The 26,332-nt window shown below is 44.4% G+C and overlaps 1 protein-coding gene across 8 annotated transcripts in view; it reads left to right on the top strand.

Moving 5' to 3' along the window:
- The window catches only part of NDRG4 (NDRG family member 4), an 888,963-nt gene that overhangs the window by 592,424 nt on the left and 270,207 nt on the right, over window positions 1-26,332 (top strand). The window contains exon 1 of one of the 8 annotated variants that reach the window (XM_086947803.1): window positions 7,203-7,362. The exons of 6 other annotated variants lie outside the window; for them this stretch is intronic. In XM_086947803.1, coding sequence (XP_086803929.1) covers window positions 7,342-7,362 — 21 coding nt within the window. In that variant the 5' untranslated portion in view covers window positions 7,203-7,341. Of the gene's footprint in view, window positions 1-7,202; window positions 7,363-26,332 lie in introns of those variants that run through there. One more of the 8 variants, XM_086947802.1, reaches the window with a different exon arrangement.

Genomic DNA, 26,332 nt, shown 5'->3' on the forward strand with positions numbered 1-26,332 from the left:
CTCGGGAGAGCTCTGGCGACGTTATCAAGCATAGCAGAGAAATAAGCGCAGGGTCTCTGCTTACCACCAAAAACCTGTGTTAGAACAGAAAGCGCACAACCATCCGCCTCTTGTACATAGAGCACAACAGGCTACTGGTAATAAGGAGTACCAAGCGCAGGAGCAGAGCAAAGCGCAATCTTTAATTGCTCAAAAGCTTGCCGGCATGCAGATGTCCAAGGCAGGGGTTCATGCACATCTTTTGTGGTCAGGTAAAGAAGGGGTTTCTTTAGTAGGGAATAGTTAGGGATCCAGTGCCGACAATATGAAGTTATACCAATGAACGCGCGTACCTCGTCTTGGGTCTTAGGAACAGGCATATTAGTAATAGCAGCTATGCATTCATGTGTTAGTCTGCGACCCTCCGACAGCAGGTGACCTAAATAGGGGACCTACCGTCGACAATATTGGAATTTGGAAAGTGACACCTTGTGTCCATGGTGTTCCAAATGTAACACTAATTTAACTGTGGCCTCTTTACAACCATCCTCATTGTCCGAGGCCACAAGGAGGTCATCAACATACTGCAACAGCACATTACCAGGGGGAAGCTCCAAAGAATCCAAAAGAGCATTAAAAGTTTGGCTATAAATACTAGGACTTTCTGTATAGCCTTGTGAAAAACAGCAGAATCTAAAGCTCTGACCAGCTATTGCAAATTCAAACAGATATCTGCTATCTGTATGGATCGGTATGCTGAAGAAAGTATTCTTAAAACCAATCACTGAAAAAAAATTGGCTGAAGGAGGGAATCATTGTCAAGATCGTGGTAATATCTGGGCCCACAGTGTACTGGGGAACCACTTACTTGTTTACCTCTCTAAGGTCAATTACAAAGCGGTAAACATCAGGATGGGCATCATAAGAATCCAAGGGTGTCTTTTTAAGAATAGGAAGGATAGGGCTATTACACACATTCGCCACTGTCTCTTCAACCACATCAGACTTAATCAAATCCTGTTCTGTCTGCAATAAAGTCCTTTCTCTTGCCTGTGAAATCTTGTACTGGGGAATGCGTGGCAATTTGGCTTTGTCCTTTATCTGGAGGAAGACCGTCAGGATCTGGAGCAACCCCACATCGTTGTCCTCTGTAGCCCACAATGTGCATGGCACGTTCTTGAACTCCGTGGGAGGGGAGCATCTTTTGTGAAGCATTGCTTTGCACGGGCCACCTGTGGTCCAATAGTCATGTATACACCATCAGGAAAACAAACTATTTTCACATGTAACCTTTTTAACAAATCCAATGCCAACAAATTCTCCCCACAATTCGACATTAATAAAAAGGGTGAATCAACCGTAAAGGGGCCAATAGTCAAGGCAAGAGGTTTGGAAATGGGGCTAACATCTGGCATGCCTGAAAAGCCGACTGACACATTATTTTGGCCGGACAGAGCTTCCCCTGGGACCAGTGAATGAGAAACAGAGCTATTCATAGCTCCTGTATCAACTAAAAATGTATTAGTCGTACCCTGCAAATCCGCCGTGACATAGGGTCCGTGCTGATCTACAGGCACTGGAACTGGTCCCTGACACTGTCTCTGGCTGTCCTAGCTATGGGACAACCTTGTCAACTCATCCATGTCATAGTCATCATGATAGTACTGTTGGCCTCGGGGGCATCAAAATAGTTCCTGTTCTGTCGATTGTGTGATGTATTTTCTGACTGCATCTCCCCTCTGCCTCCTCCTCCCCTCACGTCCTCTAAAAGCTCGACATCTTAGGGCTCACCTTTCTGCAACAACTCCGGACACTCATTCCGCCAATGTCCCTCCTGCTTATTATACACACATTGGTTAAGCCCAAGGGGCGCACTCGAAGTACCACCCCTATTAGACCTGGGTAACCGCTGGGCCAAACCCTAACCTCTACCTCTCCCCTTGCTGGATCAACACACTTGTCTTCAAATCCTTTGACTTTTTCTCCACCTTTCCTTTGTCCTCATTCTCTCTATGCTCGTAGTACTGTGCCATGCTCAAAATCACTGATGGGGATGAGGTCGTCCAAGTACTTTCTGAAGCCTGCATTCTAGTTGCAATCTCGGGAAGCAAGTTATTGACAAATCTGTTGACAAACAAACAAACACCACCCTCCTGTGACAGGTCCTGCCCACTAAAGTCTAAAAACACCCCTTCAAATCTAGTAAAGAAATCAGACACACTTTCATCCTTCTTCTGACGACTCGCAGTCAACTTACCCTAATCCACTCACCTTGGCGGGATAAGGGAGTGCATGTAGGTGATAATACACCCCGGCACAGCTGGGAGCTTTGCTTTCTGCTTATCACCGGGTTTACACTCCTTATCCCATGCCTTGATCTCATCCCATGTGCCACCCAACTCCAGCCCATAATCCTGCGTATGAACCTGCCACCATATATCGACCGGTACTAGCAGACCAAACAATTCAATATCAGCTAACATCACTGTAAAGGAGGTCTCCTCCGTCAATTCTTTATAATATTCAATGGGGTTTTTTGCAGGGCTCCGACAGCTGGCTCTTTAGGGATAGGACCGCACTTCTCTTCCAAGGAGTATAGATCCACTGTTCCTGAAACCGAGCTTTGACCCGTGGTCTAATTACATTGTCCGTTGAGTCACGCAGTTCTGGTATTTCAGGATGGTAAATTGGATGGACCTCCCTTATGGGGTGCTGTGTCCCTATCATCTGAACCTTTTGGAGCAATCTGCCTTGGTAACCCACTAATGTCATTACATTGCTAAAAACCTCATTGGGAGCCATACCTGTAGCATATACCCTGTCCCGTATGTCATATATGATCTGCGGTGCAACACCCTGAAAACATTGTTCCCACAGTCCTTTTACGTGGCCGACATGTGCTTAACAGCATGCTGCTGTATGAAGGGCTCATAATCATTCTTCACACTCCACACATCTTCCACGCTATAGATCACGTTCTGAACCCACTGAGCTACTTGATGCGCCACCATTTGCTTTTCCTCATCGCCCACAGCAGACCGCACCAAGACTTCCTCCATGCGGCCTCGCGCTTCTGCCCAATTCGTATCCCACGCACAAGTTTTTCGACATTTGACAGTGTATGAGATATTACACTCAAGGGGGAAAGAGCAAATGCAGAGGCAGGTACCATCATGGAGGGCCACAGTGTTGTAGGGGTGAAAGGGGCCGTATCAGTCAAAACTGAACCAGTACACAGGACAGGAGAGCTAATGGCTCCCTCCCCAACAGCTGGTGCAGACAGAGGAAAAGAAAATGGGGCCGAGGCTGAGTCAGTATCACTAGAAAAAGAAACACTAGAGAGGGCGGCACTAGGGGCCAAAGACTGGGATGTGGAACTGTCGGGTATATCCGTTAAGGGGCATAAGGAGGTGGGAGCGAGAATCCAATAGCTCTTCAACAAAATCATCACCTTCCTCTCTGGTAACATAACATTTATCAGTCTGTAATCAGAACTTTCTATCAGCACATTCTATGCCCTTTTCTATTTTCTCCTTTTGATAGGCCACTGCCTTCTGTATTATAGTTTTCATCTGCCTCTTCCAGACCTCTTTCTCTGGTCTCATACGCTGTTGCTTTGCTTCTTTCTGCCATACTCTTCGAGAATCAAACATCGATTGCCTACTCTTTTTGGCAAACAATTTGTACTGCAATAAATTCAATTTTTGTCCATCAAACCAACCAGTAAGTGGCCATTGTAGCTCAGCATTATCCCTTGTATATTTATTCCACAATGTGCTAAACATAATAGGGCCAATACCATGCTTGATGTATACGTTGAAATTTGGGGAACCCTCCGGAGGCGCCGGCTGGCTCTCTTCCAATTGAGCATTAGTGGAACAACATTGACAACCAAAACATCCTAACTTACTTAAACAAGGCATCTTAACATAAGACACATATGCTGTCCCCAACGGACAAGTATAACACCAACAAAAATAATAAAAGGAAAAAAATAAACAAGAGAATAATTGCTCAAGAACCAAATCAAAATGGTCCGAAAAACCCAAGTTCAAGAAGACAGGCTCTAGCCCAGGGCTCTCCATCCTCTTCACTCACAAGAGCTAGAGCTACTTATGTTCAAGGACAATCATCCTGAGCTACTAATATTAATAGTGTTGTACACATCAGGCTAGATTATATAAGTGGCCACTCCTGCAAGATTACCAGTCATGATCACCTCAGAGCATGATTGCCAAGTAGTGGTAGGCTTAGTAAATTTGGGATGCTTCTACAATGGCAATACATAACAGCCACAGCCCCAATGTCGCTTGGCACTATGGTAATAATATTAGTAATAAGTCTCCCAAGGCTGCATGATTTATCATTCAAATATCAGCATTGAAATGATTTTGGAAATTATGAGGTCTCAAAATATACATCTTTTCAGATCAAACACGCTCTTTCCAATGTTGGTATACCTATATTAATTCAACCAAACAAAAGCTTCTAATTTCGTAGGCTGAGCTGCACACAGGATAGCTACTTGCAGGTAGCTGGAGAGCTACCAGTAGATCATAATCTACGTGCTGGAGAAGCCTGCTCTAGCCACAGATCTTTTTAAGAGAACACCAAATTACCAGTTGGCCTGGCACATTGTTCACAAACACTCTGTGTCTTTCAAAAAGGGTCTGCAAACCCACCAAATTCAAACCAAGACAGCCCAAAAGACTGCATCAAGATACAGCCAGATGGCTCCTGCCGTTCAAGCAAGGCAGTTCGAAAACAGCACCAAGATAGTCAATAGACTGTATCAAGACACAGCCCGCAGGCTCGTGCCATTCAAGAATGGCGCCATTTTTCCAAGAATCAAATCAATCCCCTGGTGCACTCAGGTCGAGTCAAATTATTCTCCATTGCCGACTCTTCGGACCAAACGGTCAACTCCAAGGCTTTGTCTTCTCAGGGCCCCAGCCAGTGACCAATAGACAAGGAGTCGCCTGATCAGATGGGTGGGGCAGCTGTGAGAACCAAGCTCGATAGTGTGGGGTACCCTGATCCGCCCGACCGACCTGACGCAACCCCAACCCTGCAGCCCATTTTTGGGGGAGTGGGTCACCTTGCGGGGTCCCTGTTGGGGTGCCAAATAAAGGAAGTGGCCCATAGGGGCAACTTGGGTTACTTACAACCACCTGCCATACCTTCCCAAGAATGAAGAGTCGGTCAGACAGTAGAAAATACAAACATACATTTATTAGCAATACTCTGCAGAGGAGTCCAATCTGACCTGCACCCTAAGATGTCTGCTGAGGGACTGACTCCCTAACATTCTACAACACATAATGAATCTTCCCCAGAGCTTCCAACCACACCCACAGTAAAAAGTTACTGGCATGGGTCGAACATGAACAAAGAGGGCACAGAGGGATGAGCTACCACCTGCCAGATGGGTACATGCTATCGGCAACTCAAGGTTACAGTGCTGAGCCTCAGCGTCTCCTAACGTGGGATCGGAACTACACACTCGGATAGGTATGAGAGGGCAGAATGGCCTATTCATTAGTAAGTCGAGAAATAGCCTTGAACAGAAGAGAAAATAATAACGACTTACAGTGTTCTGCTGAGGCAAGCAATACGAGTAATAGGGATTACGAAATAAAAAATGGAGTCACACTTGCTAACTGAAGCTTGCACATTACGGGGATAACTCAGTGGGTTGCATAACGTGAATACAAATGGCGTCTATTTAGCCACACACTGCTAACCTAATATAGCATGAAACGAGTGCATTGCAGGAATGGGATTTTCAAACCTAACACAGTCAGAAGCGCCAACTGGGTGCCGCAGTTGCCAGGTCAGCCGGTTCGCTGAACGGAGGTGGTGGTGTGACAGCCGCATGGCCATAGGGGTGTGGTAGCTTGTGAGTGGCCACTCCTGGTTGCTCATGCCTGCAGTATTCGCCCACTCTGCTGGACTGCCAGAAATGGGCACGGAAAGACACGATGAATACCAAGCAGTCTTGCAGAGTCTAAACAGTTGACAGGCCACCCGATGCTCCGGGGCTGGACAGCTGCCGAGGGCCTTGAGGGATTGAGGGTCTATGTGGAGCTGGACTCATCAGCAAAGTGAAGGAGGATGCCCTATGTCAGGCCCGACCCTTTCCGCTGCAGGCTTTAACGCGTGGCTGCAATGGAGCGGTCAGAAGCCGCAGCTGACTGCCAGGGCCACCGGTACAGGAGCAGCACTCTCCGGCTGCCAGGCGTGAAACACCTACCGCAACGTGCCTTGTCCGCTGGGCTGCTGGGTCGGAGCTGCAGGTGAGTAGAGGAGGGGCCAAGATCTGCGATGCTGGGATGTTGTAGGAGATGGGCTGGAAGGCCTCTGAGCAGGCTGGGTAGATGTGTGCCCGCGGTCTCCATGGTGTAGGATCACAGCGTCGCGGAGGCGGTATTGGGATCTGTACCTCACCCAGGTGCATCAGCAGCCTGGGGTATAGGTTGTTACCGGCCTCGTCGCCAGTGTAGCAGAGGCAGTTACACTGCATATGGCGGCCCCGGCCTGTGTCGCTACGCTGTGGAAGACACTCACATGCACACTTCTTATGTGTTGGCGAAGACCACGAGCAGCTGCACGCCTGTTTATTTATCTCCTCTGGCCGCGCTCAGCCCTGGGAGTGACAAGAGTGGTCACAATGTACACTAGAGTCTGGGTGGCTCTCTACGCCTATCAAGGCTATTTAGTCTTTTTTCTAACTAATGCCTCTTTCTCTAAGCAAACGATGCTTCTTTCCTCTTTGTCTCACTCTTGCAGGCTCTGTTTCATCCCTAAAAAAGAAAATCTTTTTTGTCACGGTTTTCCTATATTTCTCTTCCTGGTTCCGTCTCTCTTTTCTGCATTTCCCTCCCTTGGTCTAGGCCAAATGGACAGAGCAGACAGAAGGTACATGTGGAGAGGCGGAGGAGGGGGTCGCTCAAGAGAAAGGTGCGAGAAGGGTAAAAATAATGGGGTTTAACGATGCATAGCAGGGCCACTAGCAGATTAAAGAAAGGGGGAGGCAGTGGTTGGGGTGGGTGGGCACTGGGTGGGCCGCATCCCTCAGTCACATATCGATCTACCCTGCTGGAGCCAATGGGGGTGAGAGGGTGCTGGGTTCAGCCACTCAGAACCCCTGCCTGTCATTACTGCAGCAAAATAATAAAAAAAGTCCGTCAGACACGTGCGGGGGTGGGGCTGGGTGTATACCGCCTCCGGGGCTCAGACACTGCAGAGCCGCTCACAGCATCAGAGTCTGCCGCCCGAGAGCCTCCGCCCGCCAGCCCGTCCGTCCGCTCATCTGTCAGCCTCCAGCGGCACCGCTCCAAGGACCCGGCCCCGCTCGTCGACATGCCGCAGTGCTGGGACGGGGTATGTCAGCAGAGGGCGGGACCCTGCTGGAAGGGGGGCACGTTTTAGGCAAACGTCGCGATACCCCCCGCTCCGCGCCCACGCAGCCCACGGGACCTCTGGGCACACCAGAGACCGGGAGGGAGGGGGTAGGGAGCAATGGGCAGCATTACCCTCGTAATTCTCACTGGACTATTTGACATGTTTCGTGTACGCACGTAGGTGCGCCTCTCCAAGCTGCTGCCGCGCGCCATACGTTTGCAATGTTGCTTTATTGCACTGTTCAGGGAGCATGATACTTCAGTCTCAATGTCTTCTGTACAGAACCCGTGTAAAGATGTTATTGGACTGCCTGAAGTGTGTCTGATGTGGACACATGAAGCATGTATTTCATGTTCTTTGGTCACAGTCTGTTTTGTGTGTAGTGAGAATATGTCGTATGCATTTCGTCTTAATTGTATCATTTATGTATGCATGTAGCCATGTAGTGAGTATTGTGTTGCGCATGCATTTCGTTGACATTCTGTGTATTGTGAATAAGAGCGTGTATTGCAGTTGTGCATTGTGTATGTATTTTGCGTGTAATAGATGCGTTATTTATGGTAAGTGCATATATGTTGTTTTTTCTGGGTAGGGAGTGATGTGAATACGCAGTGATCGTATCATGTATTCTGTGGACGTTTTAAATAGGCACTGAATGCACGTTCATTTTTCGTAGCAAGCATATAACTAATTAGCGTGTCTATTTTACGGGTGCATGAGCACACACGTTCGCATGGGTTGAGTTACATTTTTCGGAATGCGATTTTATAATCTGTGGATACAAATTGTGTGTAGGTTGCACATTATTTCAGACGTGTGTATTCCAGCATACATGTGTGTGAAGTGTGATTTATGCGGGTTTGTGCTGTCCCAGCCCAGTCCTTCTCATTAATCCCTAATATGAAATGGTCGCCCCCCTCACATGTGGTGCCTGGGTAGAGCTCCCTCCATCCCTGCACTGAAGGCCCGTGAAGTAGGACAGACGCACGCGCCATAATAAAAGGAGTTTTTCAATAGTGCACTTGTGAGGCTCCGGAGTGTTTTTTAATTGACAAGAATTTAGTTTTAACAAAACTGTTTTAACAAAACTAAGTAATATTCGTCTCCTGTGAGACACGGCGTCCTTTAGACAGCGTCCAACCCTCATTGCTCCCCCCAGCTCAGCAGTTTGTTGTGCTGCGTCACCTAGCTACGTGACACTTCCTCCGATCCCACACACAGACCAGTCTTCGTTATCAGTCCCTCCAATTGTCACTCTCCTCTGTCTCCCCTTAACACTCCCACTATCCCACCACAAATCGGTTTCCTTCATTTGCTAGCATTGTTGTCCGCCCCTGTCCCCGCTTAGTTTCTCTCTCTCAGCGCCCAGGGTCGCATATAACCTCTGCTCGACCGTCCCGGCCCCTCCGCGTGGCCCCAGGGCGCGTGCGTGTTGTCGTCCTCTTCCTTTGGAGCGAGGAACGAGCAGACGGGTCGGCCTGGAGTCGCTGGCGATAGGGATGGGGCGTCGACATGTAGGGCCAGACGACGCAGAGCCCGTGATAGTGGCGAGGGCGCTGCCCCTTCCCGTCATGAAAGGCCGTGGGGAAAAGTCAAGGTCATAGCGGGGAGGGGCGCTGCAGGGAGTTGACTGCGCTGCAGGGTGGAGGGCTGAAGGACGTGGTCATCGCAGGGCGGCCTCACTGCATAGCAGGACCAAGGGGTGTCGGTGTACAGGAGGGTCATAGCCTCAAAGACACAGAAAGAGATAGGAAACTTGTCTCCAAGGGAGGCATACGCGAAATGCAACTATTTCACTCCACAGCATGAAATGCCCGCCTGAAAGACCCTGCTGGAATGCCTCTCTCTAAAAGAAAAGTTTACATTCACTAAAAAATGATACTACTGCAGGGAATACGCAAAAATGGCCACGCAAGGGACAATTAATTCCATCTCAAATGGAAGTTTATGTGCAGTGAAAGACATACCACTGCAAGACAGGACCTCTGCAGTGTTTGGGCGGCACTGCAATGGCGGGCCGCCTCACAGAAGAGCATTTCATTTCAGCAACAGGACAATTTCATAAGGAAGGTCAGACTGAGTAGCAAACTCAATGATAATTCCATTGTAAAAGAAACATCACTGCAGGGAACCTACCTGTCCTAGAGAGAGAAGCCCCAATGCAAGGGGTGACACATGGGCAAGGTCACTGCAAGGTGAGTTTACTTGCAAGGAAGTACCCTACATCTGATGGTCTCTGTGAGGTGTCTTGAGTATAGTGGGTTGTCACTGTGGTGCGAGGGAGTCACTGCAATGTAAGGTCACTGTGGGGAGAGCATGTCCAGAAGGTCACAGGTAGTGTGTTAGTACAGGCCTAGTGCTCAAGGTTTCTTTCATAGGAGTAGCCATGAGTGGTCTCTCACCTGGCGCGTGCTAGTACAATTTCAGCATTCAGAAGCGCATTGGTTCCGCCCACCCTGCTAGGAGCCCAGGTATAGATGATGTCATGGGACTGGGATGTCTCAGAGAAGAAGCGTTTGAAGTAAACATATAAAAGTATGCAAAAAAAGCTGAATTTGTGGCAGCGGGCTAAGTTATTGGCGCTTTAGGCTTATGTCCTCACTGGCAACTCATGGGTGTTTACATCTTGTAAAGCAGTGGAAGATGTGTCTCACTGCATTTGAACTTCAGTTGTTTGTTTTCGTTGTAATTTGTATTCATTATGTTTTCCTCTTCTTGCCTAAAACAACCTCATACCACAGACGCGGTCAGTATGACTTTTTAGATTTCAATGAATTCAGTGTGGGGGATTAGTGCTAACTAACGTTTTTGTGGGTGTTTTCACAAGTTACGCCAGTACGCTTGTAATGCTAACATTGTATGTATGCAGTCATTTCTTTGGTGGTTCTAAAAAGGAAATTTTGGGCTAGGACTTAAATGCAATTTCTGTAAATGTTAATATATATATATATATATATATATATATATATATATATATATATATATATATATATATATATATATATATCCACTCCAAAATTTCCCCAGTGCCTTGGTGCACCGAAACAGGAACTCGGACTCGGTTTTAAGCCAGTATCAGATTTCTTTTAGTTTTCAAAAGTATGTGGAACGGTGCATGCCTCAGACGCGTTTCGGACACAAGGCTGTGTCCTTGCTCACTTGACAAACGAGGAGGCTAAACAGTGCAAATTTAAAACACCAATTCGCGCCACAACCCAAGGTATAGCAATGGAAAGAGGACTGCATGTATAACATTCTCTAATGTCTAATGTAGCAGCCATCTTAAGTGATCACTCGAACATACGGCCACATGCATCATTGTAAGGTTTTGCGATTCCTTATTTGCGATTTTTAGGGAATCGCAAATAAGGAATCGCAAAATGGGATGCATGATTTAAATCGCATAATATTTGCGATTCGGTAAAACTCGCAATTTTTACCGAATCGCAAATATTATGCGAATTCTAATTTGCGATTTCGCAATTCCCATTGATTCCTATGGGCCTCAATGGGAAGGCATTGACATTTTGCGAATTTCAATTAGCGATTCGCAAAATGTTAATGCATTCCATGGGTGCGGGGGGGGGTCCAAAGGACCCCCCCTGCACCCCTGAAATGTATTTTGAAGTGCATGTTTCACACACACATGTCCTAAGGACATGTGTGTCTGTAACATGAGTGTTTTAAAATGCAATTTTGAGCATTTTAATACATTTTCGCAAATTACCACGAGGTTCACCCTTGTGGTAATTTGCACCCCCTAATTGCAAATTCGCAATTTGAAACACAATCATGCATTACTTTTAAGGAATCTGAAATTTGCGATTCCTTAAAAGCAATCGCATTTTTGGAAATCGCAAAAAATAGCAAATTTCACAAAAAATGCATGGTGTATCCCAAAAACTTATTTAGGAATCGCAAACGGCCGAATTTACCGATTCGCACCGTTTGCACTTCCTAAATAGGTTGATGCATGTGGCCGATAGTCTCTGTTAATGCATATATAAGTAATCATGGTATAAAACGAATATGCACATGCTCTATAACCCAAAACATATTTCACATTTAAAATTTTAAATATATAATCCATCATACCAACATATATAAATAACACATTAAATATATCATACATGTTAAGCAATATCTTAAATGACAATTCATATATGTACACAATTATATACATCATATCATGTATAATACATAAAGTTCGCCGTGCCTAATTTCATGTATATACAATAAAATGTACAATTTGATTTATAATACTTCAATCAAAATATGGCATGCATGGAAAATATAAAAATCTTTGTATAGTGTGCAAATTTGTATATATATATATATATGTATATATATATATGTATATATATTGAGACAGTCAATATCAAAATCATTAAATACAGTTCCCGCCCCAATGGACGTGTCCTTTACAGGCATGCTGGTCCTTCTAGTGCATCAAGCTCTAGTAGCGTGTCTCATTTGATCGCTTCAAACAGTTCATTTCCTTAAGTAGGATAGGAAGCAGGGAGCCAGCTTGCTGAATTGCTATTTACATTTGGAAATATAAACTACTTCCCATTCACTGGAGACTCGTTTGCTTACTCCATGGGTCCGCTGTTGTGCAGTGGGGCTTCTCCAGCGGCGTGAGCATGCCACTACATATTCCAAACGAAACTGCTCAAAGAACGGAGAACCACACAGGTAGGTTGCTTTCTTCAATTTTATTCCAAACGACAACTCAGGTACACTGGGACCCCACTTCCAGCAATATCGCCAACGCGTTTCGGGATGTGTCCCTTCCTCATGGTGAGAAGAGCGAATTGAGACAGTCAATATCGAAATCATTAAATACAGTTCCCGCCCCAATGGGCGTGTTCTTTACAGGCATGCTGGTCCTTGTAGTGCATCAAGCTCTAGTACCGTGTCTCATTTGATCGCTTCAAACAGTTCAGTATGACTTTTTAGATTTCAATGAATGCTGTGTGGGGGATTCGTGCTAACTAACGCTTTTGTGGGTGTATTCACAAGTTACGCCAGTACGCTTGTAATGCTAACATTGTATGTATGCAGCCATTTCTTTGGTGGTGCTAAAAAGGAAATTTTAGGCTAGGACTTAAATGCAATTTCTGTAAATGTAAACTGGCAGCATGCTTCACCCACAGAGAAATGCATGGTTTACAGTGTGTTGTATTTCTTCTGATACTACGCAGTAGCGGCTGGCAGGGAACAAAAGGGGTGGGGGGCGGTGGCGTGTGGTACAAACTATAAAGAAAAAACACTTACCCCCTCGCAGCATCTCTCTTCTGTCTTCTCTCCTCAGTAGTTCCTCTTTGTATCTCCGCAGCAGGAACCAGGAGAAAAACAGCCTCCCTCCGATAAACCAATCACAACACTGCAGTGCAGCTTTGTGATTGGTCTGATCGCTGAGGTTCAGTGCTCAGATGGGGTATGGGAGCCTGGGCAAGTTCCTCACCAGGCTGTGAAATGCAGATTTGTAGGGAACATGTAAAGTGCGCATGACTGTTTGGCAGGCCCAAGCCGGCCGGCCAAACAGTCATGCACACTTGGAGTGTGCAAGCCACTCCTCCCCTGTTCAACCAGCCCCGCCCTAACCCAGCTCCGAACCTACGAAAAATAAAGTGATAATAATGAATTTATTATCATTACATTTTTCCAGCTCCAAGAGCTGTGGGGCGGCGCTCCTCCGCTTTAGCGGAGGAGCCACCCCAGATACTATGTAGGGTTCAACGACATCTGAGCAATCACTCAGGTCACACAGGTCTTCGAGGTAGGGTGTAAAGATGGCAGGGCTATAGCTTAGGCCACAGTGGCCCTGCAGCTAAATTGTAAAGATCGCAGTCCTATCACTTGGGTTACTCAGCTTACGCTGGTAGGGTGCCGTGGCAGCAGGGCTCTCACTCAGGCTGCACAGGTTTTGCAGATAGAAAAACTATTGCTCATATTGTGCTAACCTTGCAGGTACAGTGTAAAACAGCGCAGTTATGCCTCAGGTCATGTAGGTATTTTATGATGCACTTTATAACTTGTTATGAGGTGCTGAAACACATTACTGGAAGGTTAGTCTGCTTCACTGTGGGGGTGCTGCATTGCCTGACTTAAATGAGTCCCTAATCTCAAAGTGGTTCATGAGATCTCATCTTCCCCAATACCCTTTATTTGCCCTTCAAAACTCTCGGGAAATATAAGAAGGGAAGTTAAATGTGAGACGAGCCAAGTAAAATAATTTCGATTGTAGCTCCTTTGATTTAGTCATCTATGCTTTTGCAAAATGGAAACGTGAAAGACACATATTTGCATATTTACTCACAGGTATAGTTACTACTGCACTTTGGTGTAACTTCACTTTTTTGGTGTTGACAATTTCCAAGTGTATATTTATACCTAAATGTAGACTTAAATGTCTCCTTCCCCTCAGTTCATGGGGTGGAGGTATCTAAGACTGAATTTTCACTTTGGTGAGTGTAAAGTTATTACTACTACATTTTCAAATACAGAGAGTTCTGTCACCGTAGTAGAAATCTCCCACTGGGATAGCATAGTAAAAATGAAAAAAAGGATTAATTAAAAAAAATTACAACTCTTTAAGGTAAACTATAGAAAGTAGAATAATGAATTTTAACTTGGAATTACGAAAATGATGTTACAGCATATTGACTCGTCAAAATTAATGTGTATTGAATATTTATTTTATTTAAAGCATCTTTATCCGATTCACAGAATCATCAAAGCATCAAAAAATACTAAGAACATTGTTAAAAAAGTACATTGATCCTCATGTTGGTTACTATACAATACATAACATCTATTATTTACAGGTAGCACCAATATGATGAGTTCCATAAAGTGCAAAGTGCAGAGTGCATTATCATCAAGGATTAATCAAAAAGATTACAGCTATTTAATGTAAACAATAGAAAGTAGAATAATTATTTTTTAACTTGGAACTATGAAAATGATATGTTACAGCACATTGACTCGTCAAAATGAATGTGTATTTAATATTTAATATATATTTTAATAAATATTAGTTTTTGAACAAAATAAAGAAAATGTGTGCCTTTCTAGCATTTTTAATTTTATTTCATGTTTAGTAAACTGAATTAAAAGTCATGTTTTATGTAAATTATTTTAATTGGTAATAAAAGTTAAAAAGATATAATTTACAAATATAATTTTATATATTCATTAAGTTAACTATTCAAATTAAGGGAATTATTAATGTTGAATAACCTTTTCACTAAAAATATGCAAATATTTAATGTAGGCATTTAAATAATATAATTAATTTAACATTGTTTCCTACCTGGTGTTATTTGAATTACCTGCCTCCTTTAGGTTTCTTTATGGGAGTTTTTTTGCTTTACCTGTGAATGGCCATGTGTGGTGATTTAATTTCTCCAAGGTTCGGCTGGGGAACATATACATATTTTTTGTGACCTTTAGGACTGTAATAGTTTGTGAGATATCTGCGTAAAAAAGATAGAAGAGGCAGAGGTGTCCCCAAATAGGTTAGTGAATGACATTTAGTAGTGCTACGGTAGTACTACTTCACACACTACAAAGTGCAGTCTGTGAATAGGTCCCACTATTCTTTGAGAAGATGAAAACAAAAGTAATTGAAATTAACTTCCATAAGCAGCAAATGAGGGATTTTCTAGAAAATGAAACCTGTTAAATTTAGGGCTTATAGGCTACCAGTGTAACTAGGGTTACCTGATTGCTCTGTGTAAGGCCATCACTGTGTTTCTATCCGCATACTTTCAGTAAACAAATCTGCAAATTATGAAAGTTGTACTCTTAGTTTGCTTCATTTGAATTCAACTGATGAGAATGGTTTGCAAACGGAAAGCTCTGGGCTGGATACATGGTGTGCCCTGGACGGACTGCGTGGAGCGATCTTGCTAGTATAAGTGTGACGTAAAAGTGCAATGAGAAGTACACGTACTGAAATGCTGTACATTATGTGTATGACTGGATTTAAGAAGTGAAGAACAGAATGAACATTTGGGGCCTAATTATGACATTTGGCAGATCGGTGGTATGGCGGTGCCAATGCCGCGCCACCGCTCCGCCAAAGGTCACTGTGCCCGCCAGATTACAACCGATTATGTGGTCCGGCGGGTAGCATGGCGGTCGCGCCTCCATGAAACTGCTGGCGGGCCTGAAACTTGTAATCTGCATGGCGATATCGCAGTGGCAGCACCTGCATATTACGTAGCCTCTGACGCCACGCCACCGCCAGGGAATGGCGGTTCCCTGCCAGAGCCGGCGGTCCAATTACAGTCCGACCGCCCAAGCTGTAATAGGGCAGTCAGGCTGCCGGTGCGGTGGTGGCTGGACCGCCACCACAGCTCCACCACGGGTCAGACTCGTAATTAGGCCCATAGAGTGCACTTAATCTCAGCAGCAAGTACACGTTCAAAAGACCCAATGATCGAAGTGTTCTATTGCCCACTAGAAGAGGTTTCTCCATGGAAGGCTCAGTAGTAGATAGACATTGACATGCCATTCATTATCACCCTTGTAGGGTACTTCCTCTGTAGATAAAGACTAGCTAAAGTTATGCATCCATTTGTCTTTTGCTATCCATCAGTCCATCCACCTATCTTTCAATCTCTCCAGCACTCTGTTCTACTGTCCATGTGTAGCAGTGTGTATATAATCATGAAAGTAAACGTCTGTGTAATGGACACCTCCTTGTCGGTTGGTACCTTTATGTCTTTTGGTCTTTTGGCATTGCTACAAGTGTGTAGCAATGTGTATATAATCTGGAATGTAAACGTTTGTGTAATGGACACCTCCATGTCGATTGGTACCTTTAAGTCTTTTGGCAAGAGGCCTGTATGGCTTTTAGTATGTATTATTGGGTCCCTCAAAGTTTTTTAGATACCTATATGCCTCTCTGTGCGGGAAACATCCTTTACAACACAACTTTTACAACGCAGTGCCTTTACGACGCAACTTTTACAACGCAAACCATTACAACGCATTGCGCTGGGGGCGCTCTAGGATAGGGAATAAGTTTAATTTACTACCCAACACCTTCCCTAGTGTCCACGGGGACTGGAGTTGGAATAGTAAATTAAACTATTCACTATCCAGCACCCCAAAGCGCTATGCGTTGTAAAGGTTTGCGATGTAAAAACCGCGTTGTAAAGGCATGCGTGGTAAAAGCATGCGTTGTAACGTCATACATCCCTCTGTGCTTATGGGTACTTTGATCCCTGTTGACATGTGTGCATGAGCCTTTGGCTGTTGTTATGTGTACTTAGGTGCCGCCTGTGTCTCATGGTTTGTGTGTGCTTTGCATTGCTTGTTTGTTGGTTTGTGAGCATTAGTGTCTGTTGGCATGTGTGCACGTTTAACTCTTTGTAGGCCTGTGTCCATAACATTCTGTCCATCTGTGTGCATGGGTGTTTCTTGGCCTGTACGTACTGGATGCTTGCATATTTGTATGTGTGCACCGGGCTTGTGTGCACATAGGCGTGTTGCTCTGCCTACATGTATGAAAATATGATCTATGTCTACGTCTGTACTCAAGTTGGGTGTCTTTGTGTGCATGCACTCTAAAAAAGGCAACCATATTGTATTTGTATAGTCTTTGTTTCATAGTTACCTTTTGTTTTATTTTCAAGTTGAGCGTCCTTAAATCGTCTCCCAAACCGAAACACAAAATAATTCAACTATGTGTAGCTAATAATTTAAATAAACTCAAAGTTCTAGTTTATGTGGTTCTGTCGGAGGTCTAAAGTCATTCTTCACCTGCATGCAAGAGTTTACATCCATTGGCCTTGAAAAATACACCAGCCCACCTGTAGCGTTATCTTCTTGAAAAATGATAATGGAAATACAACATTGCAATTACATTATAGGCGTTTTATTTAAGACTATTTAAGTGATACTTGGAGTTTTTTAATAGAGGAATGTTTGCGCTTATCATTTAGGTGTCCACTGTTATTCTGTAGCACACAGCTTCTCAACACAACTTACCCGCTTTCTCTCACACCTTATACTCATCACGCTAATAGGCGTTGCGCCACAACACAAAATAAGAGCACCTCTGGCCACTCACACACATCATGAACACACCCTTCCAATCACGCATTTTCACACAAGTGCTACTGGTCTAAAAAGACGCTTTGACACCCCACACGTGGTATGAATCGCAATTTAAATGCCTCAATTAATTAGTACTCTGGAACCCAAACAGGATTAGTGCTGAATTAGTATAGGGAGATATGAAATTAATTTGAATGGTGGACATGTGCATTTGTTTTTTGGATTGAGAAAGGATAGTGGAAGGATAGAAGAGGGTTGGGCTTGCATTTGTATAGCGCTTGCTATACCTGATGAGGTGTTGAAGCGCTTTTCGGCACGTAGCATGCTACTGCGGAACCCAAACAGGATTAGTGAGGTATTAGTATAGTGAAATATGAAATTAATTTGAGCGGTAGACATGTGAGTCTGTTAGTCGGATTGAAAAGGATAGTGGAGGAAAAGGGAAGTGTCTAGAAAGTGTTTTTTGCAGATCATAGCAGTAGGAGGATGTTTGGGATGAGTAAAGGGGAGGTGTAGGGGGAAGAGTGAGAGGGAAGGTTTTAGAAAAGCTTGTTTGGGAGATCCAAATAGTCAAAGAGGTTTGAGATTATGGAAGGAGAAGTAGAAGAGGGAAGAGACAAGAAAGGGTTATTTTGGGGATCATAGTAGTATAATGGGCTTTGGAATTAGTCGAATAGTGGAGGTAGATTTTGAAAGAGGTATAGGGTGAGAAATAGCGTAGTGTATTGGAGAGAGTTGTAGAATGAGGTTTGGGATGAGTCAGAATGAGGTTTGGGATGAGTCAGAGAGTGGAGGTAGAGCATATATTGAGAGAGTTATAGGGTGAGATATAGGGTAGTGAATTTGAGATGCTGAATTAGAATTAAAGTAATAAATATAAAGATACATAAGTACATGAAAGTTATATATGTATAAGGAAGGTAATATGTGTAGATTTAAGTTGTATTCAATAAACTCAGACTTTCAAGTGTTACTGTACTTTAAGCTAATTTATCTATTTTTATAATTCATAATAGTTCTTCTTTTTGGCAATTCAATGGTACAGCATTTGTAGATAGTTATGATAAAAATGTACTTATTTATGCAGTGGCCTATGTACGTGTTTAACATAGAAAATATATAACTATAAGGAATATGTACATTTGTTAAGCAGAGCTAACGAACAGCTATCTATTTATAAACATAGTTATTATACACATTATTACAAAGGAATACATTTATCTAGGTACACATATATAGTCCAGATAATAAACAGGGATATGCTATATATTTATGTTTGAGTATTATAGTTATGTGGGGAAAAGCCAACTCTTGAGTAGTCTTCTGACCATAAGCTAGTTATACTTGTATCTTATGTTTGGGGGTAAAGAGTTCCATAACCTGGCTGCTTGAACAGCGAAGGATGACAATATGCTTTTAGTGGTGGTGGTAAAAGAGTGGAGTTCATAAATCAATAAACGTTATTGTTATTGGAGCGGGAATTGAGGAGTGTTCAGTCGATTTCCAACTTGCTAATTCTGTTTGGGGGTTGAATTTGTTTTGAATGTGACGGCGGTGTTCCTTTAATTTGCACCAAACGTACGCTGCTAACTAAAATTACGCTGCTAGCTAAAATGAAATGAGTTCTTCTAATTTGCGCTGACGCTAGCTTGCACTTATTTGCTTTTATATTTTGAACAAAAAGTAAGTTTAAAACGCTCCACCCTTTTCAAACTATGCACTGCCTTTTTTAGGTCGAGTGAAACTCAGACCTATTGTTGTCAACCCAAAAGCTGACTTTTTACGAGCGGATTTTCGAAAGTTCACGTGAAATCACGTGACCACAAGCTCCTTCGTGTGCGAGCTTGCATTTCACCCACAGGCTTCCCCTGCCAGCAGCATTTGCAGGATTCAGCTGCCCCGCCCCCTGCTTCACGGCCATCTGTTCCCCAGCACCTCCCCTCTCTCTCCCCTAATTATTCACTGCTGGCCGGCTGGTTTTCCACGGCTTTCGTTTTCCGCTTGTTTGCCAAGCTTCTCACAGATGAACACCGATTACGGTACTTTAATTTACCAATAGAACGAGAGTATTTTAGGCAAGGCTGATTGTACTTTGCCTGTGACGGGTTTATTAGTACTTTGCACAGGAGCGCCGATCTTCACTCCCAGAAACTTAAACATGAACTGCTATTCAAAACTAAAGCTTTTGGGTTGTAACCAATCTCACATATGCTTACTATAAGGATTATACGTTTAAAGTGTCAGAGGTCGGTGACTAACTTCTAAAAAGGCTTTTTTGAAATCGTTATTGTGTTCATAAGTGTAGATGTGATAGGCGACATAAAATGTGACATATATATATTTTTCCAAATCTTTCTTTGCTGGGCATTGACGTAATTCCAGATATTCTTTCAGTGTGTTTGGCTGGGAGTGGTCGAGTTTGCATTTCACCCACAGGCTTCCCCTGCCAGCATCATTTGCCATCACGGCCGCAGGCCGTGACTTCAAAGGGTTCCGCTGCCCCGCCCCCTGCTTCACGGCCATCTGTTCCCCAGCACCTCCCCTCTCTCTCCCCTAATTATTCACTGCTGGCCGGCTGGTTTTCCACGGCTTTCGTTTTCCGCTTGTTTGCTGAGCTTCTCACAGATGAACACCGATTACGGTACTTTAAATTACCAATAGAACAAGAGTATTTTAGGCATGGCTGATTGTGCTTTGCCTGTGACGGGTTTATTAGTACTTTGCACAGGAGCGCCGATCTTCACTCCCAGAAACTTAAACATGAACTGCTATTCAAAACTAAAGCTTTTGGGTTGTAACCAATCTCACATATGCTTACTATAAGGATTATACGTTTAAAGTGTCAGAGGTCGGTGACTAACTTCTAAAAAGGCTTATTTCAAATCGTTATTGTGTTCATAAGTGTAGATGTGATAGGCGACATAAAATGTGACATATATATATTTTTCCAAATCTTTCTTTGCTGGGCATTGACGTAATTCTAGATATTCTTTCAGTGTGTTTGGCTGGGAGTGGGCGAGTTTTTATTTTTTTCCTTCGAAACTACGTTGGGTGAAGACTTTTTCTGTTTCCATTACTACCGCCTCAGCCCAGAAGCCGTGGCACGCGCTTCTTCTCCCTGTGCGCGTGCAGCGGTCGTGCGCTTCCCGCTTGGGCTGTTTGCCCGCTCACAGTTGCCCACGCCCACTGGGGCTCACGAGGGCTTGGCTGTGGCTGTAATGGCGGTCTTCTCCGTGTGTCGAAAATCTCGAAGCTGCCACTGACGCGCCGGGCTGTTTCGTCGCTTAATAGGTACCTCACAGTGGCTAGTTTAAAGGAGGCATACAAACATTAAAACAGGCTTGGGAGAGAAAGAATAAAAAAAGTGCACAGGGGCATTGGACTGGGAACACACTTGTTATCTCTTCGTCCCCACCCATGCTTCGTCAAAAAAGTACAACGCCCTTTCTATTTGTGACACTCCCAGTTCTCGCATTTCCCATAAGCGTATTTAGTGACGTTAGATGGCCCGCCCGCCCGCCCTACGACCACGCACTTAAGTATTTTACGCCAGTACCGAGGCTTGTGCCACTCGAAACGTCATCATGAATGGTTGCTTTGCAAAAACAAAGCAACGATACATAACGCGAATGTGTGGGCTGCACGTACATGTACATCACAATGCAAACCAGAGCAAGAATATTAGACGATATAGATCTACTGTTATACATAGGTTTTAAAGAAAATTAGACATTACCATGTTTTCCCAGTGTCACGAGTCTTGGCGGTTACAGGACGTGCTAGTCTCTCGTTAGTTAAAAACAACTAGACGCGCGGCAAGTCTTAGCTTGATACAGTGTCATGTTTATTTTGTTTTGGCAGACAGTGTTATCGGTTCCCTCATAATCGTTTCAACACATGAGGAAATTAAGCACTTGCTTGGATGTTGGCATGGCAGATATTTTATTATTGGTGGTAACTTTACAATGCAAGTGGTTTGCAATTAGCTGTATGAAGCTGCGGGAATGGCAGAAGACTGGTATAGAAACAAAATAAAACAAGCATTGGAAATGAAATAGGTCTTGCATTGTTGGTGTTGGAGCTATTGCATTGTAAATAGAAATGTTTTTTACTTATGTAATACATCTTGTATTTGTTGGTGCTATTGGCGTTGTAAATGGCAATGTTTCTAACTTATGTGTTATGGAGTATATATGTATATGGTATGTTGTGGATTTATATGGCTTGAACTAGTTAGCAGTGTAATTGTATGGAGTGTATTTATGTATTGGAATTATGTGGTACTTTGTGTTGTAGAGTGGTATGTAGTGGAGTTTAATGATGTGGTGTGCTGTTGAGGGCTGCCTTCCATGGCACACAACGCCTGTAAATAATACTTTTTAAATTACATAATACACAATGTAAATAGCCAAACATGAATGCACTTCATGCTGACTGTTCTTAATTAAATTGTATACTGGTTTATCGAGGGGACATGGGAACTTTTCTTCTGATGCAAGTTTGCTGTTTCACAAAAATGAGTGCGCAAGAAGGAATAACGGAAGTATCCATAACCACCACCACGGGTAAAAAACTAAAACAAACAAAAACTAAACACAGCAGGAGTGCCGTAATATCAGCTCCGAGCTGCAATCTAGCACTCTTTGTTGCCATGAGCTGATGGAGCAGTATCTTACCTTTTTATGATCATGCAGTTTTTGCGGCCGAGCTATTTTCTGTTTAAGATGCGATCTCTCCTCATCAAAAGAATATCAGGAAACACTGCAACCTGAAGCCTGAAATACAGTGGTGGGCGCTTCTAGCTACTGGATTCTGCTGCTGAGGCGTGTGATAACGGATCACACAGATTCGGACAAGACTGCAAACCTCAACCAACATCAGACGTGTCTTCCCCCCTCCACAGTCCTTCAACAGCACCAGCTACACAAGGCACCACAAGCTCACTCTATCTATCGGCCTCACTCTATCTATCTATCACCCTCACTCTATCTATCACCCTCACTCTATCATCGCCCTCACTCTATCTATCTATCTATTGCCCTCACTCTATCCATCAGCCTCACTCTATCCATCACCCTCACTCTATCTATCACCCTCACTCCATCTATTGCCCTCACTCTATCTATCGCCCTCACTCTATCACCCTCACCCTGTCTATCTATCGCCCTCTATCTATCTATCGCCCTCTATCTATCTATCGCCCTCCCTCTATCTATCTATCTATCTATTGCCCTCCCTCTATCTATCTATCGCCCTCCCTCTATCTATCGCACTCACTCTATCTATCTATCGCATCACCACAGCATCACTTAGCACCACCACAGCATCACTCAGGGGCACCACAACATCACTATGCGCTACCACAACATCACTCGTCGCACCACAACATCACTCAGTGCCACCACAGCATCGATCTGTGCAACCATTCAACAACAACTGGTTTAAATATGTTCTCTCAATGTTTCAAGCTTTATTACAAATGTCACAAAAAGATGTTAATATTTCACTTCTGTTCTTGGATTTTCGTCACAATAAAATACACTGAACATAATCTTCACAAAAGTTATTAAAAGTAGTTTAAGCTAGCTATTGCCATTATAAATTACAATAACTTTTATTTAAGTATTAATTATTTAAAAAAATTGAAAGCCATTGTTATTTGTAAAATCAATACATCTAAGTCACGTAAATACAACACATATTGCATTACAAATGCTATAGGTGTCACATTTTCGAAAGTTAAAACTATTGGCATGGTAAATGACAAAGCTATTAATTAAGCTATTTTCAAAACCAACACATAAATAAAAAATGTGCATTTACAATACCAATAGCTCAAACTTTCCTAATGCGAGACCTATTGCATTGCAAATGCTTGTTAATAAGTTTCGTCTTTCCAACATTATCACATTATTAGAAAGGACGCAGGGGAAAATCTGACGCGCAGTGGGCTGGAAGCACTTCGCATATAGGGCTGTGCTTCTGGGAAGAAGGGCACTAGCGAGACATGTAGCGGTGCCATTTTGAGCTAGGTGTGCTCTAGTGCTTCAAAATAATAGGCAGGAGGAGTCTTCCCTCCTATATATTAATGACTGCAGTGGAGGCTCGCAACTTATAGGTATTCCAGAGGGAATTGAGGCAGGTCGGTCAGTTTCCGACTTGCTAATTCTGGATGGGGGTCGAATTTCTGTGTATTGTTTTGAACAGGACTGTAGTGTTCCTGATTTTTGCACCAAATTTACGCATACACCCAAAAATACGCTGCTAACTAAAATTAACTGAAATGATTTCTGCTAGTTTGCACTGGCGCTAGGTTGCACATAGTTGCTTTTATATTTTGCACAAAAAGTATTTTTTCAAACTGTCCTCTCTGTCAGGATCACTCTTCAAATTAAACACACCGAGACAGAGGCTTTATAGGAACGTCTACCTTTATTCCCTGTCAGCCTCAGACTGACTTACAGGCTAATTCCTTTTCCTGTTGCCTTACTTCCTGTTCCTTCTTCCTGCTCGCCTGTCCTGTCCCAAAGGGGTCAGGCGAGACGACGTGACATCTCCCCTGTTTCACAGAGTCTTACTTCTACTACATTTCTTCCACCAGTCGTCGAGGTTTCCTGATGAGACGTTGAGGATGTCTCTCTCGCTTTGACGTTTGACTCTGATGGCTTGTGACTTCCACTGTCCTGGCTGGACTGTAAGGGCCTTGGTTGCAGCTGTCACTTTGGTTGTGAGATTCACTTGAGGTTTGACTCGACGATGTTTCTCGCCGGGTGTCCCGATTGCATTTCTTGAAGTGTGAGATGTTTCTCGTTATCTGTTTATGGTCTGCTTTGGCCGTGATCATGGTCCCTTTCTTTTTGACAACTTGGAAGGGAATGTCGAAATATCGGCTGTCTGCCTTGGCACGCCGATCACTTCGGACAATCACCCAATCTCCTTCTTGGATGTTAGTGTCTTTGGCATGCCTACGCTGGTCCGCGTATGTCTTCATTCTGTGCTTGTTTCTGTGGTCTATCTCGACTAGTGTGCTGTGATCGACGGTGACATGCCGCTGTTGAGGTGCGGAGTCCATCATAGGTAGTCGGGTTCGGGGTGTCCTTCCTAGCATCACGGTGGCTGGGCACTGGTTAGTGGTGCTGTGTGGTGTGTTTTGATATGCTCTTAGCACTTCATTTAGTGTCTGTTGAACATCTCTGTGGGTTAGTTCGGTCTGTTGGATCGCCTTTTTGAGTGTTCCCATAAATCGTTCCACCATGCCATTTGCCTGTGGCCATAATGGGGTGATTTTCTTATGTTTGAAGTTGAGGTGGGTTGCGAAATTTGCAAATTCATGTCCGTTGAATGGCGGTCCATTGTCTGTTTTTACGCGCAACGGAATGCCCCATGCAGCGAAGGTTTCATCCAACATCGGGATTACTGTTGTTGCTCGAGTGGATGGTATTAGATGTGTAAAGGGGAATCGGGAATATTCATCCATGATGACAATGATGTATTGTCCTGATTGCAGTGGTCCGAAGAAGTCAACTGCTACTTGCTGCCATACCCCTTCTGGGAGGTCTGACATTTGTAGTGGTGCTGGAGGCTCTTCCCGACTGACCACCTGGCAGGTCATACAGTCTTTCAGGGTTGTTTCCACCATGTGGTCAAGTGTGGGGAACCACACGCGTTCTCTCAAGGCTTTCTTGGTCGCGTTGATGCCTCTGTGGCCCTCATGTGCCAAGTTGATGACTCCTTGACGCAGGTTGAGTGGAATCACGATCCTCCCCCCTCGCAAGAGAAGACCATTGTCGCTGATGGAAAGTTCGTCACGCAATCGTTGGAACGCGGCAAGATCTTGGCGCAGGTGGTCAGAGTCTTGTGGCGAGTGTTTCACATCCCTCCAGGAGTTTGTGCGGATGCGGGCCATGACAGCTTGCATGAGTGGGTCGAGCGTGGATGCTTCTTGAATGGCAGCAATGGGGACTGTGGGTGGACAGGCCGCGTCAACGACGAAGTGGAGGTATTCGTCGGCCACAGATAGGGCAGTCCGGGCCCCGGCCAGGGGATGGCGCGACATGAAGTCAGCTGGGTTTTCAGCTTTACCGTGTTTGTGTATGATTGTGAAGATGTAGTCTTGCAGGCGCAGGCCCCACCGTTCGATGCGCGGTGGCATCTTTGCGTTAGGATTTCCGAAGATGGTGATGAGGGCCTGATGGTCCGTGATGATCGTGAAGTGCTTGCCATAGACGAACAAGTGGAAGTGTTGGCACCCCCACACCACAGCCAGGCTTTCTTTCTTCGGTTGGGAGTAGGCTTTTTCAGTGTCTGTGAGGCTGCGGCTTGCGTACGCAATGATATGGCGTTGATCCGAGTCATCACGGTATTGAGCTAGGATGGCGCCCAGGCCCACTGGGCTGGCGTCGACTGTGATTTCTGTCTTTTTCTTGGTGTCAAAGTATGCCAGATTTGTGGCGGACCCAACAGCTTGTTTGATGGTGTTAAATGCCTGTTGGCACGAGTCAGTCCAGTCAAATGGTTGTCCCTGGCGAGTGAGTTCACGTAAAGGATAGCTGATCGTGGCGTAGTCGCGAATGTAGCGCGCGCAGTAGCTTGCCATGCAGAGGAAAGAGCGAAGGTCGCTCACGTCTCGAGGCTTTGGGGTGTCTGCAAGTGCCACTACCTTCTCGGGATCCGGTCGCATCCCCTCTTTGGAAAAGATGTGGCCGTAGAACTTCAAAGTGTCTCTGTGGAATTCACATTTACCGGCGTTGAGGGTCAGGTTCGCGGTCAACAGCGCATGGCAGACCCTGTCCAACGCAGTGTCATGTTCAGTTTGGTCTTTGCCGAACACTAGCAGGTCGTCACTGTAATTGAAGGCGTTGGGGATGACCCGTCT

The sequence above is a fragment of the Lissotriton vulgaris genome, chromosome 12 (assembly GCF_964263255.1).
Source record: "Lissotriton vulgaris chromosome 12, aLisVul1.2, whole genome shotgun sequence".
Classification (NCBI taxonomy): domain Eukaryota; kingdom Metazoa; phylum Chordata; class Amphibia; order Caudata; family Salamandridae; genus Lissotriton; species Lissotriton vulgaris.